General features: G+C 33.4%; 2 protein-coding genes across 2 annotated transcripts; one reads left to right on the top strand and one right to left on the bottom strand.

Moving 5' to 3' along the window:
* Window positions 1–10168: 10168 nt before the first annotated feature.
* LOC113713866 (uncharacterized) lies at window positions 10169–12200 on the bottom strand. The gene has a single exon (XM_027237676.2). It carries the CDS (start codon window positions 11749–11751, stop codon window positions 10387–10389), a length of 1365 nt encoding a protein of 454 aa, XP_027093477.1. The 5' UTR covers window positions 11752–12200; the 3' UTR covers window positions 10169–10386.
* A 5787-nt stretch (window positions 12201–17987) lies between these two features.
* LOC113713867 (probable mannitol dehydrogenase) lies at window positions 17988–18604 on the top strand. The gene is made up of 2 exons (XM_027237677.2): window positions 17988–18048; window positions 18150–18604. Exons 1-2 carry the CDS (start codon window positions 17988–17990, stop codon window positions 18602–18604), a joined length of 516 nt encoding a protein of 171 aa, XP_027093478.2.
* The last annotated feature ends 4817 nt before the right edge of the window (window positions 18605–23421 follow it).

Consider the following 23421-nt stretch of genomic DNA (forward strand, 5'->3'; position numbering starts at 1 on the left):
GGAGAAGCTTCGCTCTTCAGCATCAGTTGCAGCACAATGACATCCTTGTCTTCATTCCAGAATCATCAACTACCTTCATAGTTTTAGTATTTGATGATAATGGAGTCGAGAGAGTCTTTCCATTGTCTTGCATTTTCAAAGTTTATTCTAATTGTCATGGTTGTACGTAACTTCTGTAGTATGCCTTTCTCTATAAACTAAATTTGCTTTTCTCTTGAAGCTCTTCATCGCACATTGTTCCAATTTTTTATTTCATTGAAGCGCATTCCGACTCAATATGGCTGCATTTCAATGAAATCAAGCATGCAGCAAGTACATTACAAATACCTAACATCTATTATTGCTGCTCCTTTTTCCCACATAATCAATAATTAATCAGTAACTAATTTCATATAAATGGCCTGTTATGGCATGAAAATCAAGTACACTAAGCATTCCACCTTTCTATTTATCAAATGGTTATTTGATTCTCCAATCAATAAACTTCAGTCAGGGAACATTTCCATTGACTGTGGTGATAGATTGTTGCATAGAGAATCCTTACTTCATACCATGCATCGCACTTCCATTCTCCTGTCCAGAGTTGTCGCGTTAGTTGTTCCAATTTTCATGTTACGTACAAAGAATTGAATAAACAATATACAAACATTTGAACAACATCAAAATTAATGCTTGTTGTAAATTTATAACCAACACAGACAAATCAATCCTCCATAGAATAATAGAAAAATTAATAGTGTTTACTCATTGTTTAATATTTTAAAACCTCCCATTTACTTCTCTGGACACTTCGTCCCATCTCTACATGAAGCAAAATCATACTCATGAGCTTCAATTTTATTTGTCTCAATTGTTTTCTTTTCGTCCTTTTTCTCAACACCATGTTAAATTCAAACATTAATTTACTTGCGTTCTCTTACGACATTGCTTTTTAAAAAAACTTAATCATTTTATAACCAAATAGCTTAAATGCAATGCATCCGATTTATGATATCTCCACTCGAAAATCGGGGCATTTTCTGGGTAACATGAAATTAACACTGCGCATCGTGCGGTGATCCCCTCCTAGTAATTATAACAAGGTGTTGACTGATCTTGTACTTCCTATCGAATTTTGAGATTGACATCTGAGGTAAAGTGACATTGGAATTGGGCCTATCTTCTTTCATTTCCTTTCATGCACTAGCCTCAATTTCTTATAGCTTTCTTTATTCTTTTTTCTCCCTTTTTACAAAATGTAAAGCATAGAGAGGAGGGAAGGAATAAGCAAGAAAGGAAAGGGGAAGAAGAATGGAGATGGCGAAGATGAAACTGCTATGTACCCAAAACAAAGAATAAAAAATCTTTTCCTCCAGTGCGCTATTTGTAGTCAAATAATTTTAAATGGAATGTTTGACATCTTTAAACAGTGGCATGTAGATGAATGCTACTTGTGTGTTTGGATAGGCAATTTACAAAAACTATTTGCTTGTATCACGAATAATATATTTTTCAACATATTTTTTTAATATTATTAATCACTTTTTTATTTCACATACAGTACATTCAAAAGATTATTACAATAATTATTTCAAATAAGCTTTTAACCAGTTAAAAGTTTTACATGAGTGTTGAACTTTGGAACATTGAAAAATCAACGATGGAAGGAAAATCTCAACCCCATCGTCACAGAGAATAGTAGTTTTACGCCTCGAGCAAATCTCACTTTGTAGTTTAGTACCATTACATAAACCCTGTTTAGTTTCTTAAAGTCAAGATCATACCCTTCATTTCTTTTCTCGTTTAACTTGATGAAAAGTGAAAAATTTTTACCATGTTGTTGCCGAACAAAAGTAACTTTTACATTAAGATCTTGCTATAGAAATTTCAAGGTGACATGTTCTTTTGTTATAGCTAGGCACATTCATACAAGTAATTTATATAGTCCGGTGAAATAAATAATGTAGTATAAATTTTCTACTGGCCAATAATAACAAAATAGCCAATCGTCTTATCCCCCCTCACCTGCATGAAACAGGTTGTACAGGTTCCAGTAGACATCAAAAGGGCCTGAGCTTTGCTACTGCAATGTATCATTGTATTGGGTTGGGCATGGTTGACCTTTATTGCCAAAGATCTTGAAAATAGTTGAGCCCAAATTTTTAAGAGGGCCAACATCCACACAAATAGTCGACAAAAAACCCATGTGGCTGAACAAAAAAAAGCATAGTTATTAAACCCGGCCCGGAGAGGAACCCGGTGAAACAGGTAGATCAACGGGTTACTGGTTCAACCAGTGGGTGAGTGATCCAACCGGTAGGTCACTACATATATTTAAATATTATGTTTTATAATTTTTGATATGATTAAAACTATAATAAATTATGTTATAGTAAATACTCAATTGGTTCAATTTATTATAGAATCATTAATTCTTATAAGAATTAACAAAACCTAAATTTAATTAGTAATCCACCAAACTTCAAGTATAAAATTTTATCTAAGTATAATTATTTAGTTTATTTACGAATTTTAAGTGCAAAAGGTTATTAAGAATAATATTTATTTTTAAAATAAATTGTGTAATATGTTATTTTTTAAATTCATTTCATAATTTACAGAATTTAGGGAATAATAAAATTTTATTAAAAGATTCCAAACAAATTTTGTTTTGAAGAAATAAAATAAGAATAAAAAACTAATATATAATATAGAAGGAGTAAATAAGCACTAAGTGAGCTATTGGACTAGTGGTGAGTGCGCTTAACCTTTATACTTGAGATCTGAGATTTGAATCAGCATTGGAACATCTTCTAATCATTTCTATCCCAAAACCGGGTTCCTTACAAAACCGTCCCCGAGTTCCTTACAAAACCGTCCGGTTCAACCGGTTGAACCGCCGGTCCGTTGAAAAGTCAACAGATTTCTTGCACAAACGATCCAATTACAAACCCAGCCCGGTTTCATGACCGGTTCACCGGGTTGACCGGTATAACTATGAAAAAAAATTTACTATTTGGAATGCTCCGGTATTCCAGTTGTTGTAGTATTTTAATAAAATAGTTAAATTTTCAATTAATTGTGTAAGTTACAAGGAGAATAAATTGGCAACAATTTCTGAAATTTATTGGTGAATGAATGATTTTTGACTAAAGATTTATTATATGAATTATGAATTTTCAATTACAATAAGTTTTTGTAACCAACGGCCCTTTGAACCGTTGGCCACCACCAAAGACTTTAAGTCTTGATGGGATGGGAGGTCAATAATTCAAACCTTGATGGGATTGGAGGTCAATGTTCAAATCTTACCTCCCATCAATGTATCATTATATATAACTTCTTCTAAATCCATACGGGTGCATGTACACCCGTCTAGTCCGATGGTGGTTTAATTTTCATCGATTTTTCTAGGCCCCGTTGGGCCTCCCTCCTAAGTGTAGGCTAGAGTAGGATTACGAGTAGAAGTAGATTAGGTCAAATGTTGCCGTTTGATAAAAAAAAATTACAATAAGTTTTTTGTAATTCAATTGCAATAAGTTTTGTAATCTACAATTCTAATTTAAATATAATTTGAATAGCCAATAATTCCTACATATATCTAGCATATAATGTAACTTATGGGTTTTGATTAACTTTTCATCACCTATATATACGTGTAGTTGAGATAGAAATAATACTACAACAACTTTTCATAAGAGAAAAACCATTTACTCCTTTGTTATTTTTTATCTCATAGATTGGCAACAAAAATCAGTGTTAGTGGAGCTATACGCTCTTAGTTGTGTAGACTAATAAGAGTTACAGCAAATGTGGATGGGTTGTTATATCCTAGGGGTGACTAGTTGGAGATTCTGCTGCACCAGAGTTGATTCTTCTGCAGAGACTTAAATTACCTTAAAGAAAACGAGATATCCGTATCTTAGCTCACCGCATTTTCTCATACTATTGTTATAACTATTTTTAATTTTTCTATTTGACTTTTGTATTTTTTGTTCTAACGGAACAGAACCAGTCAATAACAAAATTATCCCTACGTAGATCATATAACTAGGGGATGCAGTGCCAAGGGTGCATACAATTTTGCAACTACTGAACTGGGAATTCTAGGCTCTCAGTCTTTCCAACACGCTTTTAACTCACTTCATCGATGCTGCAAAATCCATACTAAGCAAGGCTCGAGAAGATGGACCTAGGTGATTTTTAGTATTCGTTGTTACTACATGTTTATCTCTTAAAGATAATATCATATTAGCGTTTGTATTTCAACTTTTCACCTTGTCTTATTGTATAGGACTAGGCAAGCATCAGACTTCAATATGGTATGGTGTTATTTGGGAAGAGTTCAATCGCTTGCAAGTAGAAGTTGCAAGATGTGGAAGTATGGGAACTGAATATTGCTATTTTTGAGGAGGATAGTTGATACTTTTCTTTCTTTCTTTTTTTGGAAAGGATGTAATGAGTGAATGAGACTCGTGAGATTAAATATGGGTTGTGTTATTTTAAAATGGTTTTAATGCCTGCATCTGAGATTTTTTTGGCCAAGTCTAAAGTCTGTATCTTAGATTATTTTTGTGGGCCAAACCCGAAGACAACCCTACAAAACTATAAAAAGAGGGTATCCCATTCCCAACCCATTTTTATAATTTGGGTCGGCATGAATGAGGGGGCGGGTCACGAATTAAAACATGTTAAAACCACAAGTATTTGACCTAGTCCATATGCAAGGTTAATTCAATTGTATATTCTGTCCATTAAAGCTAGAACTAGTAGTGAAAGACCTGTGTCTCTTTCTTCAAATTTTCATATTTGCAATGATTTACTTTATTATTTCGATAATTTGGTTAGCTTTTTAAACTTGTCTATTATGTAGTTTCTCATTTTAGCTACGGGAATGTTCATTTCAGTCCTTTTTTATTTATTTACGCCCCCATTACGTCCTCCTCCTTCTTATTAAGAGACTATAAAGCCCCTATCCTATTTTTATTTCTCATACTCATATATTATTAACTCACCAAATAAGTTTCTATTGACAAATTGAAGTGATATATTCAATTCAAACGTATCTACCTCATTACATTATTAGTTTTTTAATTTGTAACTTTTAAATTTTTTTTTTAATGAGGATCAACCGTGATTTCCCACTTACTCTTCTTGATGACTTAAACCCATGGTCTGTTGGTTACAGGTCAAGGATAATGAGGCAAATACATGAGAAACCACTGTTGCAAAAAAATAAATATTGGGGTGGTTTGGGAATATGAATAACAAGAAGGGAAATTCATTAACATTTCTCTTTCAGTTGTCTTGAAGAGGTTGTTTTGAAACTTGTTTAATTACTTTGAATGTGTTAGGATTACTAGTCCTGTGATTGCCTTTTCCATGAATCATATACTTCAAATTATGAAGAAGGTTTTTAAACTTTTATTTAGTTCTCAATTATCAATTACTGAAACTTGAAATGCAATTTTTTTTTAAAAAAAAAAACTCAGATGTAGATTCAGGTACTTGAGGGTTTCGAACCGCAACGGATCTTCTGTCTCACACTCTGTGCCATTCTCTGTCCCACTTTTTATTATATTGCTATTTCTCCAACATAAACATCATGTTTTAGTTCCTTTTTGTTTCCTAAAAATCCAATAACTATTAATTAAGTAAAAAATAAATACAACACCTTCAAAAAGCAATATATAATAGAAAATTTAAAAATACAGCAGAAAATTCATTAAAAAATCTCATTTTTTATGCATTTTGATATTTTGAATTTGTTAAATTTTGTATATTACTCAATTAATAGTTATTGGATTTTTAGGAAATAAAAAAGAACTAAAATATGATGTTTATGTAGGAGAAACAGCAATATAATAAAAAGTGGGACAGGGAGTGGTACAAGATGTGGGACAGAAGATCCGTTGCGCGAACGAACCAATGTTTCGCGAACCAATGTGACGGATACCCACATTCTCTATAGGCAGGTTACGATTTGATAATTTTTTTTTTTTTTCAGAACTCTTAAACTCCAATTTGGGTCATGAAATTGTCCCGTGGTTTAGCTCTGAAGTTAACAAGAATTCAAAGGCAATATGCCCATTTATCGCGCCTCATGTGCGGTAGATTATTGCTTTTTTGAAAGGAAAAATCTTCCAAAACGTCCCTCACATTTTGTAAAATAACTTTTTTCGTCCCTCACTTTTAAAAGTATAATTTTATGTCCCTTATATATTCACATCGGTCAAATTTAGTCCCTAACTAGGTTTCCGATCATTTTTTGGCAGGAATCCATCATGTGCAAGGCACGTGATCATTTTTGAAGGGTAAATTTGTTAAATTATATTTTACATAATCTGATCTATAGTCCTCCACATTTTATAAAATAAATTTTTTCGTCTCTCACATTTTATAAAATGATTTTTTTCATCCCTCACATTTCACAAAATGAATTTCTCCATCCCTCACATTTCAAAAAATGAATTTTTCATTTCTCACTAATTATGTGTGTGAATACATTTTTTTTAAACACATGTATATGTCTATTTGATTTTGCTTAATAATAATAGCATAAACACATGTATGTAATTGGGCCCAACTTGTGGGCTATCTTCTCTTTTTGTATGATTATGACTAATATTTACCAATAGAACCTTAATTTGCATATTCTTATTGTATTTTGACCGAAAATAGCTTTATTGGCCAACTTGACAATGAATGCAAGATTTTTTACTAGCTAATACCAGATGAAATCAAATGATCACGTATAATATATGGTATTCGTATTGCTAAGTGAAATCAAATAGACACATACATATATTTATGCTATTCGTATTATTAAACAAAATCAAGTAGACATATACATGTATTTAAACAAAATGTATTCACACACATAATTTTTTTTTTAGGGTTTCCCTCACACACATAATTAGTGAGGGATGGAAATATTCATTTTTTGAAATGTGAGGGATGGAGAAATTCATTTTGTGAAATGTGAGGGATGAAAAAATCATTTTATAAAATGTGAGGGACGAAAAAATTTGTTTTATAAAATGTGGAGGACTATAGATTAGATTATGTAAAATATAATTTGACAAATTTACCCTTTAAAAATGATCACGTGCCTTGCACATGATGGATTCCGGCCAAAAAATGATTGGAAACCTAGTTAGGAACTAAATTTGACCGATGTGAATATGTAAGGGACATAAAATTACACTTTTAAAAGTGAGGGACGAAAAAAGTCATTTTATAACATGTGAGGGACGTTTTGGACAATTTTTCCTTTTTGAAATGGTCACGCAATTAGACAATGACGCGAATTAAATTGCCTACCTTTTCAGTCTTAAAAATTGGGTCATTCCTCATACCTACATCCAACTGCACTTATTCTTTTTTTTTTTTTTTTGAATTTTATGAAGTGTTGTTTCCAATTCCACAAGTTAACTTTTACAGTATTCTTTGATCTTATTTCAGAGGGGAAGCATATGGTTAATTTAATTCAATAGACAAAAACGTACCATAATCTAAAACAATTAGCTAATTAAAATTTTGAAGTAAACTTGGACTGTGGCTTTCTACAGAAAAATTTTTATATTTTTCGTGAACAAACTTTTCAATCATGTTTTTACCTAGCGTACATTAAATTATTATAATATATTTTTATATAATTTTTTTAAAAAAATAGCAATCCAAACAGAACGACTTGTGAAAGGACTAACAACCATGAAAGAAGTCATCATGAAGGGAGGCAAGATATTAATGGTTTCAGACAAGCATGCGATCGTTTTCGTATCATTCACAACCGGAGTTTCTCAAGATGGAAATGGGATCAACGGGCACACTTGGGGCATTCAAGAGTGGGATTTGAGTTGGCCTCCATCTCAAAAACAGTCCCTCCATACGAGTGTTGCAAAAGAAGATGGTTTATGCCATACGAGTTTGGCATGGATGCCACATGATATTAGAGAGAAAAGCTAACAAAATATTTGTATCTAATTTGGCTTATTCGGTGTTTCAAAATTTGATTTGAGTTTAGTTATTTGTGAATTATGTTTTGTCTCTTGTTACAGTAATTGATTTCTCAAGAGTCAGGTTAATTTCTTTTTAGGATGCTTTTCTAATTTGGATTTGCTCTCCATCAATAGTGTCATTATTTAAGAGTTGGATCCTCTTTTTGCTCTAAATCAATCCCCCTATTGATAATAACCCAAGTAATTCAAGTTCGAAGAGCCAAACGACGCATTAAAGAAAGGATAAATCTTTCGTACAGTAGCAAGGTTAGATACATATCATATATGCAAAACTTATAGTTGACATTTAAACTTTGAATATATATCATGCATCTATTGTCGTTAGTGTATACACTGTCACTATAGAAAAGATTAATCGTAAAGAGATAAATCTTTTCTAGATTTAAAGAGTTTTCCTGTTATTAGGTTTAGAGTTTAAATTATAAGCCCGAGAAAGGGCTCCTAAGGTTTCTAGAATCTTTTCGTTTTTAGATTCAAAGTTTGAATTATGAGCGTTAATCAAAGTCTTTGACAGAGAAAAATATGCTGAGAAAAGGAGTCGATCAGCTCATTCTCATTCTATCGTCTCTCATTCACGGTCTATATGTTTTTTCAGTCACAAAATTGAGCCTAATGTAGTCAAATTAAGGGCTAAAATTGCATAAATTTTGGGAATAATTGGGATCGAAAAAAAATCAAGAATACCTTTCCCACAATTACAGGTTGCATATTATATCTCCATGCCGATGAGTTGTCTTGACCTGCTTATGCTATGAGACATTTTGACGAATATTTATGATGTGGAAAAATGGCTGTGATCGTTACCGGAAATACAAGTAATTAGTATATGCTTGTTTTGATTGTGATGATAGCGTTTGGGTCTTGATAGTTTTTATACTTTTTGTGTACTCCTAAAATTTGTCAACATTAAGGCATCTATAGCTGACTGGCTTCGGCAACGACTCAATTTTTAGCCATTCGTTAGCTATCTTAACAGGGACAATTTAGTCATTTCATTGATTTTTGCTTTTAGCCAATTGATTCTCGAATTTCTAGTTTGACCAGTCTTAAGGGGGATAACCTGTGTACTAAAGAGGTAAAGTGAGATTAACCCCATGATTCCGGGGGCCAAAGTGCCTTTCATCCTCTTTTTTATTTTATTTTATTCGAGTCGTACATAATCAAATTTGGGAGACGGTGATAAATGACTGCGTACTAAGGATGCGTTTGATAAAATTAAAATCTGAAATTTGAAATCTAAAGTCTGAATTCATTAAGTTATTGAGCTGTTAAGTACTAAATCTAATACATTTGAGTATATATTATATTAAATGATAAGTGAATAGGTTATTACTTACTATTAGGAGTAAACTTTACCCAAAACATTCAGTGCCACTTAATTAATTTAAATATTTAATTTTTAGTTATCATACGTAAAATCTGAATTCATTAATTTTAGGAGTAAATTTTTTATACACTGACAGTGTATATACTATCACCCGTTTAATTCATAACATGTGTACAAAAATTGAATTTCAAATTCAAATTTTACATAATTGTCTTTCATATAACGCGCTGTCAGTGTAGGAAAGATTAATCCTAATTTTAATTATTGAATTTAATTATCAAACAAGGCCTAAACATCATACAAGCAGCGGGGCTTGATCCGTTAGTTTCACTTTCACCTTCAAATTCATTAATTCAATAATGTTAGGTGTGGACTTCCATTGCACTGTGTCCGCTAGAAACTTAACCAAATAGCGCGTTGTGGGTCAACTACCAACCAATCAATGCAAAATACGAAAAGAAATCCAGCAATATGCATGATTAAACTAATGCAATATTGCTAACTATTATCTAAAATATGCCCATAAAGTTAACCTTAATTAATTCGCCATGATTCCAACATAATCCACTTATCTAGCATTGTTGAATCCCAAAAAAAGAAATAGTATACACAAAATAACAATGCAAAAAAAGCTCCACTACTTGTCAAAACATACACATCCAGCATAATTGCATTCTATTATAAAAATTACTTATAAAAATATTATTTACTAGCATCTCAAACACATTTTACAATGCAGTTCTCAATTTTTTCAATCACTTTTTTATTTTATATATATCATATAATAAAAAATACTATAGTTATTATTTTAAATGTTACATAAAAATATTAACCCTCTCGATAGTAGCGTAATTAATTCGCTTCTCTTGATTTTGCTGAATTTTACATATGTATACACAATAACAAAAATGCCAAACAAGCTCATGTCAACCCATAAGCACCTATCATAATCGCATTACATTATAAAAACTAGTACTAGTATTAAGGATACAATTGTTTCAAACAAACAAAAAAAAAAAAAAAAGAGATACAAATTAAAAAGAAAAATATCTAATACATTCACTTGACCACAAATTTGCCGTCGGGATTCAAAACTCCACCAGCCTGTCTAACGTCGAAGGTGGGAGCCACCGTGGGCACCGCCTGATAAGGCGGAGGATGGTGCATCACGTTCACACCTCCAGGCGCAGCACAGAAGACCTGCCTTCCTGCGCCGTCGTAGCTAACTTGCGCATACCCTGGCTCAGAAGCAATTGGTGGCCGTACCAATCCGATTCCAATCCCGTCAGATGTGTAGGCCCCACCAATCTTTTGTTGCTGAATCATCGAGGAAGATGCAGGCGGACCCATCGGATTATACACCGGCTGTTCCCGGTAAGCCTCCGGCACCATCCTTTGCACTCCGAAGTACTGCTGGCCGACTTGGCCGGGGACCTGTCTCATCGCCGGAGCTTGATAAACCCCCGCCGGAGTTTGAATTAGGTACATAGGAGGAGGCTCGGTTCCCCCAACCCCAGCTGGAAAAGGCCCTTGTCTTTCCTGCCAATACGTCGCCGGAGTTGTCACCGGCGCGACCTGCTCCGCCTGAGGAGCCTGGGGTGGAGGTTTTTGCTGGTAAAACTCATCGACTTTCCTCCTGTACAAATCTTGATCATGGCCTGAAATTTGCATCTTCTGCATCTCATGCATCTGCCGTTGAATCTCCGCCGCCGGAGGAACCACGGGCTCGCCTATCACCTGCCGAACCATAACCGTAGGAGCCACCGGCGGAGGATCCTGCAACTTCGCCGGCGTGGGATGACCCTTTTCCAAACCAAACAAAAAATCAGGGCTCCTCGCCGGCTCCTCCACCCCAGAAACCGCCACAGACTGCGGAGAAGAGCCCTCCAAATTCTGATTAATCTGCGCAGCATTCAACGCGTCAACAAACCACTGCCTCTCAGCCTTGGAATCATCCGACTCAAAACTACTCACGGACGGCGGCGGGTTGGCATTCAACGGAAATATAAACAGCCTCAGCCTCGCCGGCTTAGCTGAAGACCGATGAAGACGGTCATATTCAAGCATCATATGCTCCAAATCCTCATCGTTGGTAACCGAAATTAACGCATCAAGGTCTTCTCCGGGCAACTGATACTTAAAACTTACTTCAGAGGAATCAGAAAGCGAAGAGAGTTTAGAGATGAGCATGGAGTACTTGACGTTCCTATCGACGGCCAAGATTTTGGTGTCGCCGCCGACGTAAGTGAGCTGGTTGTCATGAGGGCGGGGGAGGATTTTACCGCCGTAACCGCACAAGAACTTGACTTTGAAGTAGGCAGATGAAGAAGAAATGGCCTCATCCCAGGAGGAATTTTCGAGGGACCTTGGGGAGGAATTTACGGAATCCGGGTAGGATGAATTATTCAATGCGTAGTTCTCCATCTCTTCGTGTTTTTTTTTTCTTCTTTTTCTTCTTTTTTTTTTTTTTTGGCCTGGGGAGATTTTGGGTTGTTTGGGAGGGGATTAAGGGACCGGGGAATGAGGATTGGCCATGATAAAACAGAAAAGCTGAACGGAGGGAAGACTATCGATTCAGGGGGCTGGGGGACCGGGGGCGGGTGAGGGGATGGTGGGACCAAGGAATTGCAAGTCTATTATTGAGGAGGCTTGAGGAGTTGGAAGCAAGATAATGATGAAGCGTGGAAGGAAGACTTTTAAAAATTTGTTTTCTGCCTTGAAAAAGATTGGGGGGTGCATTATTGCTTGTGTTTCAACCCGCAAAAGATTACTCGCATTCGTGAACGAGAATGTCAAGGTAGTAGTACACTATTCATGCACCCACCACCTAGCAAGTTTTTTTTTTTTTTTTTTTTTTTTGAATAAGAAGTAAATTTGAGTAACGAGTTATTCTTAAGTTTAGTTGTAATTTTTTTGCAAATTCTAAAATTATCTCTTCATAAAAAATATGACATAAATTGCCTTGGTAAAGATAGGAACCTTCTTAAGAATTACCATGGTAAGGAATAGTTTTCTGACACGAATTAACCACAAAATATCATCGTTTAATGATTAAAGAAAGAAAGGTTCATCTGTAGTCGGGTCAAATCTGATTGTGACATGTTGAGTAAATGTTTATATTTTACACATTTGATAAGCCCAAAAATCTCAAAGCCAATGACACATTTGCCTGGAAAGTCTACTGTTGTTAAATAGCTTATATTAGTTAGAAGTCTGTAAAATTGGAAAACAATAGAAAGATAAATAATGGAATAAACAGTTTAAAAAATAGTAAAAAGCAAATTATTTCTAATGTGAACTCATAAATTTGGAATTGGAAGGAAATCCATTAAATGCTAACGGCTCGAATTTTGCCTCTCCATTAATTAATTGGCAGTCAAATGTTCGCAGTCTACTTCTCATTTTCTCCAACTTCTCTCTAATTCTTTTTCTTTTCTCCACAGGCTTTCTTCTTTGTTGGATTTCATTTTATTTTGTTTTTCTAATAAAATTTCTCTTAAATTTTTTAGCGAGAATTTTTTAGTGAGAATTTTTTCTTCTCTTAGGAGTTCCTTGTGAGATTTTTGTGCTGTTCCTTTTCTTATTTTGTTGTTAGATTTGAATTTATTTTAGGCCTAGTTATCAGATCTAAAATGTTTTTGGATTTTAAGTTTTTTTAACAAATTTCATTATCATTATTGGAGTTTAAAACTAGACTTGGCAATTACAACATGCACATAATGAGTTGCAGTGATTTATTTTTATCAGAATGTAATTTTTAAATTTCTTGTATGTTTCAAATTTAATTATAATTTTTAGATTGATTACAGTTGTTAAATTACAGATTTGTTCTTAGTATATTTTTGTCTTACCATTAGAGTAGTAATGTAAATCAAATTGTGTTAGATGATTTCAAACAATCCAATAATGAGATTTACTTTTTTTATAAAAAATAAAAAGAAGTTAAATGATTTTGAAAGAATGGCCAACTAATTATAAGAGGTCACCAACCTTGATAGGTAGGATGGTACAAAATGATAAGCCATTAGTATAAAATAAGCCCGTTTGAATTGTTATTTTTAGGATTTTTTATAAAAAAAATGTATTATAACGATTTGATGTATGTGAAATAAAAAAATTGATTGAAAAATGTGTTCACGGAAAACGAAAAATTTTTTCTGAAAAAATTACAATCCACATAGTAATAGAGTACCAATGATTTACTCTAAAAAAAGTATAGCTTTTTATTTATTTTAAGATGGTAGTTCATGAAAATATGCGTAAAGAAATGTAGAAAATGTAATTGTTTAAAAAAAAAGTTTCTAAATTTTTCAATAATTATGCTGCAATACTAAACAAAATTTGGGTACCATATACTCAATTTATTTTTTTTTTGACAAAAAATTAGAAAAATAACATTAATGGTTTGACTAGATATAATATATGACTCTTTAATTCATGAAAATATTTTTTGATATTACAACATATGGACGTAAATCACAAGATTATAATGGTACAACCAACATTTTAGAATATCTAGAGATCCTATTAATTCCAACTTATGGTTGACATTGAGTTAGTAATTCTTAGAAATCTAAGAATGGGATTAAGATCTTGACACCTACTATTCTAACGCTACTTTTAATCTTTAACTTTTCAGGCTATAAAAAATTGAGCTGCATGTGATCATTTTGATGAAATTGAGTCTGTGGCTGTGGTAGGTGTTTATTTTAATTTTGATTCTTTTTTGCTCGCGCCAAAAGAAAGGGAATATTGCATACATAAGAAGAAGTATCTGATGCAAAAATTGACTTCGCAACCGAAATTATCAATAAATAATAATAAAAATAAAAATAATAAAAACAAGGATATGGAAGCCATATATGAGGACAAAGGAACAACACAGCACATAATCTGCAAAACCTATACAACTTGCGAAGCCTATCAAATTGTTTCCACATTTCTTTTTTTTAGATGCATGCTTTTCCCTTTCAACTTACATGAGTTAATAAAAAAAAAATCACACGAAAAATCAACATAATACTCTCAAAAGAACAACTTAATAATGGATTTAATAGATTTTTTTTTTTTTGAGATTTTAAGGTAAATTTGGATGTTGAATATAGGACGTATAAGCAATATATACTGATAACTTACATGAATCAAATCACACGTCATATAAGTGCTTGTATTTAGGTACCACTAGTTTTTTTTAAGTGCGAGTAATTTCGTGGAAAACACTTGCATACTTAATAATTATGATGTGAGAGAATCCTTTTCCTGGTTTATTAAGTCATACTCAATACATGAATATGGTATGGTGGCTGATATCACCTGTTGTCCCCGTCATGCTCGATTCACATATGTTAAATGCACTTATAGCCATAATACATACACCTTGATATCTACCCACGGTGGTCCTGCTTAGCACTCGGACTGGCACGGCACGTTGCTCACGTCTCTTTCTAATCCTTTCTCTATGCGCTTCTTCTAAGCTTGCATATTTTCATCGGCGACCTATTTAGAAAAGCTCAACTATACATATGTAAAAAGGTTTCAATAAGAATGCATAACCAACTAAATTATTAGCACAAACACAATTAATAAATAAATAAATAATAACGTTTGTACCTCCCATATGCTATCAAGAATTAATAACATCCTTCAGTGAACCATTGCGCTGATTTGAACACTCTGACTCATTAGGCCTTTCTTTACAAGGACAAAATCACGAAAAGGCAAAATAAAGCAAAGAGCTCACCTTGCAAAATCAGGAAATGGAAGCTTTCAATTGGAAGAAGAAGTTGGCCCTGAGACAATGGTTCACCGGAATAAAACAGGAGATCTTATTACCCTTTGTTGACTTGGAAATCTGAAATCAAAACATCAAATCACCAAATAAAGGTGAGTAAGAAAACAGAACTTAAAAAATAGAAAACAGAATGAAATATGAACACAGAGCAGAAATTAGCTGCTACGGAACATTTATAACCAAGAAGTGACCAGCCCTATTCAATACATTGGCATGAGGAGGTGCATTTTGTAACTATGATTGTATTGCTTTTGACTCTAAAGATAGTAAATGTTCCAACCTTGTCCAAGGCTACAAAAATATGTTAACGATGGTAAACTTGGCTTAAAACAAATCAGTTCCCTCTAATATGAGTTCTCTCTATCTTGGTTCTAAACTTGGTTTAAAACAAATAAGCTCTCTCTATCTGCAATCCTTAGAACACCTAGTATAAGTATGCAACATTTTATCTTAATTAAATTCAGAAAACTGAATCTGGCTTTAAGGCATTTTACAAATAGGTTTTGGGCACTAATTAGGATGGAGAAAAATACTGCAAAGAGTAAACATAGCAGAAATTAGCTGTTATGGAACATTTATAACCAAGAGGCGACAATCGCAACTGTATTTGATTGAATTCAACTTTTCATCCATTCACAATATCCATCATTTTCTATGGTTAATGATTCTAGAGAATGAAATGTCTGAAATGAGAATGAGTTCTTCAATCGTTTAAGTTGCTCCTGAGATGAGAGTGTGTTCTATGTTTGTTTCATGGATGCCCAATTAATTGGAGAACAAGATCAGATAACCCAAAAAATGAAGGAACTTCACCGTGCTCTTCGGATGAAGAAATTTAGCCACCACAATAGTGGTTCTCGGCAAACAATAGCTCATCCCTATTCCTCGAACAAGACCCTGCCTCTCATTTTTTTCTCTTTTTTTTTTTTTTAATTTGGTTTGAAGAGACAAAATATGCAAGGGAAAAAGAAATCACGCAAAAGTGGGGAAATCCAATTATTTTAAATTCAAGAGTTAGCTACTTGCATGAAATTATTATTCTAAATTCAAGAGTTAGCTACTTGCGTGAAATTTCATAAGTGACTTGGGACAAAAACTGACTTCCTTTCCTAGAAAAAAAAAAGAGAACAAAAAATTATACATTTAACCCATCAATCATGCTGAACGCTTTTCTGAAGTGGCCTGAATTTAACATCAAAGAATCTTTGGAACTAATTTCACTACCATGGCATATTTCGTCAGTCTAAGCTTGCTCAGACTCAAAAAAAAAAAAGTATAGCTAATTGTCTAAAAAAAACACATCATCTTTTCTTAGCTTTACATTGCATAAATTCAGGGCTAACAAGTTCATATTGTTAGACCACCATTCATTTATTGAAGTTAGGAATAACACCTACACCAACTGTAATAACCTCTCAATGTGTTTAGAAAATCACCTATATTTTTCTTGTTACTTGGTTTTGGATAGAAAATTTAGTTGTAATGCCTCTGGAATACAAATACCTTAATGTAATTAGTTTATAATAGTTTGTCTCTTGACAACCTAATTAAACTCATTCAAAAAAAAAAAAGAACTTGCAAATTTGATGTTCAACACCTTTTAATTTGATTAGTTTCCTGCGTAATTTCTAATGTTTTAAACCTCAAATATAGAAAATGAATTGGATATATTTATAGGCTAGATTACAAACTACATTAGCTAAACCCACAAAGTAAAATAGGAAAAAGATAAAACACACACACACACACACACAAACACAAAGTGAAACAGAAAGTATGAAATGCCTGGCCACGTCTTACACAAGGAAAATTAAAGAAAGAAAAAGAGAAAAATAGCCTCGAATTGGCCTTCCATATATTCCTTTCTGTTCTGTAGCTTTTCTGGTTGTTTTTGGAAACTTATTAGTTTATAATGGATTAAACTGTACGGATATTATAATAAGAGAAGGTTATAGGAACCGCAAAACCAGTTAGGTGCTGTTTACGAGAAGAAAAATCAATTGCTCCAATACATTATAAATGAGTTGTTAAAAAAATGACAAATTAGTGCTCCACCAGTTTTGATATCAAAGAAGTTGTTGCTCAATATAAAATCTACATCTGGCTACGTCAATTTTGCAACAGTTTGCCAACTTGTTACAAAAGATTTGAAAGGTATTTTATCTTCAACAGAATCTAAAACCAAATGAATGTTTCGAAGTGGTTAAACAAAATGCTCATGGGTTTGGTTGCCAATTCATGTACTAATCACAAATCAAGAACTACTTGGTTTCTATCCAAGTGGACATTTTCATTGGCTTCGGTATTAAGCATCGAAAGTCTCTTACTTATTTTCTTTATTCATAACCATTGACAATGACACCAGTTTTTTTGCTCTGCAATTTTCAAGTTTACGTGAACCATATAATGTACTATGTAAACACAGGAAGGGAACCATAACATCATAACAAATTACAAAAAACAAAAGAACAAGCAAATACCATATCACAATCGAAACATGCATTGATGAAATTACATTAAACCAATCCAAAACATCAAACAATTTTCTGAAACAGAGAAAAACTAACACACAATGATTGTAGATGTTAAATGAGGACATATAGCGAATATATGGTGTGCACGTCAAATAAGTTTGAATGACCTGTCTAAAAATACAGCCCTTAATCATAAAAACAAGGGTAAAGTACATAAAACCCCCTTGTGGTTAAGGAAATTGACACGAAACCTCCTCATTGTTTAGAAACTCCCACTTAACCCCCCTGTGCTTTGGACTTGTTTGGATTTTACCTGCTAACCGGCTGATGAGCCGGTAATAATATGAAATACCAAAAATACCCTCATATATAATATTTGAAAAGTTACAGATGCAATGAGTCAATTCTTTAAGTCCGGGAAAGCCTTTGAAGAATGTCAGCTTGGATCCATCAACTGTGATTGACTTTCCCTGTCCCTTGGGGGCCGGAAGAATGTTTTCACTTGAGAATGAATTTCACAGATTGAAAATCTTTCGCTGATGAATTTGGTGCTAAAGTGACTGTGATCAGTACGAGTCCTAGCAAGAAGGATGATGCCATTGTACGTCTTCAGGCAGATGCCTTTCTGGTTAGCCATGACAAAGACAAAATGCAGGCTGGTATGGAGACATTGGATGGGATCATTGACACGGTCTCGGCGGTTCACGATCTCGGACCATTGATTGGTTTATTGAAGTCACAGGGGGTTCTTGTCCTGCTTGGTATCCCCAACAAGCCGCTTGAAATTCCAGCCTCTCTCTTGCTTTCGAGCAGGAAGGTGGTGGGAGGGAGTGCCATTGGCGGCATCGCGGAGACGCAAGAGATGATTGATTTTGCTGCGAATAACAAAATAACTGCAGATGTTGAGATTATACCAATGGAGTATGTGAACAATGCAATGGAGCGTCTAGCAAAGGGTGATGTCAAGTTCCGATTTGTAATTGACATTGCAAATACTTTGAAGGCTACCTAGCTTAGTCCGCGCAGTCTCACCACCAAGTCCCAACAAAACTCAGAGGCCACCAGTATCATTTCCCACCAGTCGTCAGTGCAGTAAAGAGAAAAAAAAGAAAAAGAAAAAAAAGAGAGTCGTCAGTGCCGTAGAGAAGTCAGCACTAGGAATTTCTCAGATCATTTCCACTCTTAAATGCGTTGGAAAGTTAAATCAGCGATATCCATAAATTCCGTGACCAGCGGTGCAATTAACGCAACCAACATCGATCACCTTCCCACTTCTTCCCTTTACTTTACTTTGACACACAGAACAGCGTCTGCAGGCAGCTAAATGGGAAAGTAGCACAAGCCAGCAGCAGCCATTCCTTAAGAAATACAAGTGGGATTTGGAGTATTTGGGGAAATATGTTGAGGTGTTGGAGGAAAAGGGGTTTTTGGGTCTTCGTTTTGCATCTCTGTCGAAATTTTTCATTTGCAGATCTACAACTATGGTGGGTGTAAGCTTGGAAGAGACATGGAGGACAAAATTGGAATGAAATGAGTTTTTGCTAGACACAAGTTACCATTAAGTCGTGTAAATATCACTCGCTAGCTCCCCAGCCGGTTAGCAGGTAAAATCCAAACAAGTCCAAAGCACAGGGGGTTTAAGTGGGAGTTTCTAAACAATGAGGAGGTTTCGTGTCAATTTCCTTAACCACAGGGGGGTTTTATGTACTTTACCCTAAAAACAAAAGACATCAGCACAACAAACAAATCACATCAATGCGACCTTCAGTTATGATCAGCAAATTGATAAACTCAAAACCGATAAGCTAACAGAAATCCTTACTATACTAAAAGCGAGAGTTAGGTTGCTACAGTGAAAATGGAAATCCTTACTAAATCCTTCGTGCTCCTCGGACTCCCTTTTTTGTGGCTTTGCTATTACTTTCCCCTCCTTCTCTATTTGCTTGTTAGAAAACTTGTATGCGTTTTTAGTGATGTGCATCAATGATTCTTGGAGATGAAATCTTTGAGATAACAGTAGTGGCTTCTTCATAATTTTAGCAGTTAAAAAACAATAAACTGCTGCATTAGTTAACCCAAACTGAAAGAAAACATGCGTCAAAAATGAATGGTAATGAGGTTTTCACCAACCGCTTCCCACCCTTCCAAGAAGTACTCCGGTCCAACTAACAAAACCAAATGCCCTCAAGTTGCTAAAAATTACTTGATAACCGGTAGGGATGGTAGCGGTCATTGGGGGGGGGGGATTTTTCCTCCCGTTTAGAAATGGGGTAGGGGCGGGGGTATGCTCCCCGCCCCACCCCCACCCTGCCACCTGTTTGAAAAAAAAAATATATTTATATGTACATAATTATATCCTTATACTCCCTCCCTTTTTTTATAACTGACGTTTAAGGTTTTGCACACCAATTAAGAAAAGTTTTTCATTGCTTAAATCTATACGCTACTTTCCTTTTGTACCCTCATTAATTGTCCAATTCACCCATGTTTTCTCTCACTAGAGTACTAAATGGTGCTGTTTTACTAGGCCAAAAGCAATGCAATAATTACTAAGAGTAGTAATTAAGAACCCTGTATTGAAAAAGAGAGATAAAAGGGTAAAATTGTGAAAAAATAATTAATACTGTATGGAAATAATAAAACGACAGATAAAAGTATACTAGAGCAAATTTCTTAAACGTCAGTTATAAAAAAAGGGAGGGAGTACTATATAAGGATGAGTTTAGGATAAAGATGATTTTTGGATTTCAACTACAAGGATGGGGCTATTTTGGGAATGCGAGAGTGTTTGAAGTGCAATTAGAGCATTGAATATGAGTCATTGTAATTAATTTGGTTTTGTTGCAATTACTTAGATGTCCTTTCAGACATTCAAAGCTAGGGGTAAGTTTGACATGTGACAGTGTTCGATATCCGATCCAATATTGGGTACAACTGAATTCAGCTTATGTTTTAGTGAAATTACATAAAAGCTCTTCTAATCATTTAATTGTATTAATATCCAAGTCTTTTAATTTTCTAAAGCCTTTCTTATCAGTTATTTGCAAACTTATTATATATAGATGTTAAGACATAATTAATACCAATTAGTAGAGAAGTTTGGTTTCTTGACCATTACCATGACAACCCCCATCTATTCAAATTCATTTCATTTACTTATAGTTTTGTTCCATCACAATCATGCAACCTATTTGTTTCTTAATAGGTATGTTTTCTTTAGTCAATCTACTTTTTGGTTGAATAAATCTGTAATCTTGCAAGTTTGTATGTGCAATAAGTGTTTAGTGTTTTAATTCAATTATCCATGTTAGACAAGCTTAATAGGGAGAAGATCACATTTATTAATTGTTATTTGTGGTTCAAAATAAGTTTATCATCATAAAATTTTCCATTTATAGATTGTAGCTACTTCTTTTGTTGTTTTAACTATTAGTTATGGTAATTTTCAAATCGTTTATTATTTTATTGATGATTCCATCTAGGCAAATTTTCACTTCATTTGATTTGCCAATATGTTTAACTTTCTACTTAAAACTATTTGGCTGCAAATCTAAAGTATGTATTTCATTACTTTTAATTGTTTTCTTGAATTGAGTGGATTAAGATGCTTTAGTACTTTTTTGAGGTAATTATTCCTCTAAATTAGTGTGTTAGGTGTTGTATATCTTTGCAATTAGCTCAAAAACTGATGTTTCGTGATTGTAACCCTTATTGAGAAGGAGATTCTTTGCTATATGTCCTAAATCATACAATAAATCATAATTGATTGATTGGTCAATGTGGAGGTTTCGTGATAATATATCCTTGAAATCAATATAAAATCAAGAATTTGGCTTGCAAGAACCGAAATTCCACCAGCAATGATTTCTTTAAGTATGTAATTGTCAAAATCTCACTTGTATGACAAGATAATGTGGTGGATTGCCCTCATATCAAGATTAAATTCAAACTAAACAACAGATTTTAATATTCCTAAAGTGCATGAGCGGATATAAGTAGGTTGTTTATTCTACTAGGTTAGATGCAAAGTGGTTGATCGTATCTTATAATTATGTTTCATTGCATATTATATATTTTGACTAATGATTTTTTTGTTTAATATTATATAATAAATTTGTCATACTTCAATTCTTATATTACAAAATATCAAATAATAATTATTAACCATCTCTAATTACAAGCACTAAACTCCCGCGCGTTGTGCGGGCTTTTTCCCCTAGTATATATAATGATATTATCAATTATACTACTAATTATACATGTCTATTAATAAAAATTATTAATTATTTATACTAAATTTATTAATACATTTCTGTTAAATTCCTAACTACACTTAATACAATAACACTTTTTTCTAAAAAAAATACAATAATAATTTAGTGATTGTATTTTTATCAAAAGTAAAAACTTGATTATTTTAGTTATATTTGTTTTATCATATTAGATTGTATTCAAATAATCTTTGTTTAATTATTTTTATGAGTTTTAATTGTGAATATACAATGAATAATAATTGGGTGTGTGTTGATATTTTAGTATTTGATTATTTGCTCAAATTTAATTATAATGAAATTATATAATAAATTTTTTTTAATCCCACGAAGCGGGACGGGGGGAATTAAAATGCAATGGGGCGGGAGTGGGGTAGGGGACATTGCCACCCCTAATAACCGGTCCATTTTCACTGTAGCAACCTAACTCTCGCTTTTACTATAGTAAGGATGTGCTGATGAAGATTTGATGTAGTAAAACACGTATTAAGGACATAAGAGAGAGATAAAACCCTGGAATCATTGGATAGGGCAGCAACAAAGAGTTTTTCCAAGTCAGAAACTCCAGCCACTCTAAATAATTCATTACATGCTTAACAATTGCTACATGACTAGTGATGGCAACTAGAGGTGGCAAAATGGATATATGGTTGATAACTGGTTTTAGTTAAATGGATAGTGGATCAAATTGATCCAATCCAATTAAAACTATTTAATAAATGGATCTAAATGGATGTCATTTAAATGGATAGTGTAAACCACGATCCATCCATTTATCCATTTACTCTCCCAAATTCTAAATTTAAGATCCAAATATTTTTTTTCAAAAAATACAGATCCCCAAAGTTCTATCCTTAAATCACCTAAAACCTTTTGGTAATAACAAATGCTTGTACTACTACTCTATTTCAGTACTTCATAAAATTAGTTTAGTTCCAAGAAAATTTAACTGCTGTGGTCAATTTAATCTTTCGTCATTACTTTAAGTATCATTTTGTAAAGTAATGAACAATTAAGAACTTGGCTACATTTTTATAACTATTGAATGAATTGAATACGGCTTTACAGTGAAAAGAAGTTTACGTTTCCAATTTTTTGCACTCCTGTTCAAGAGTGATGTCTTGAATAAAAGTGCAGTTCTAACAAGAAATGTTATGTTATTTGACAAGTAAAATATTTTCATCACATGTGCAGGTAGTACCTAAAAATGTGCACGTAGTACCTAAAAATGTATGAAACTCCTTATTATACCATTGATATACAAGCTACTTTATATTACTTAGTAAATTAGGTGTTTTTTTTTTTGGATAGTTGGGTTAGGTGATAAGGGGAGAAGGATTGCAAGTATGAGGATTTGGAAAAAAAAAAGATGTCATTTACATATCTTAACCAATGTTGCGGGGACACTCGTTAGAAAAATTCTTTTTATAAATAAAAGAATTTAAAAAATAAAAATTATTTTGACACTGCATGATGCATTCTCGCTTTTTCTTTACTTAAGAATATAAATGTTTGCAATCATTACTACATGAGAGTTTAATTAAAAAAAAACAAGAGT

This window comes from Coffea arabica, chromosome 10c (genome assembly GCF_036785885.1).
Source record: "Coffea arabica cultivar ET-39 chromosome 10c, Coffea Arabica ET-39 HiFi, whole genome shotgun sequence".
NCBI classification, from domain to species: domain Eukaryota; kingdom Viridiplantae; phylum Streptophyta; class Magnoliopsida; order Gentianales; family Rubiaceae; genus Coffea; species Coffea arabica.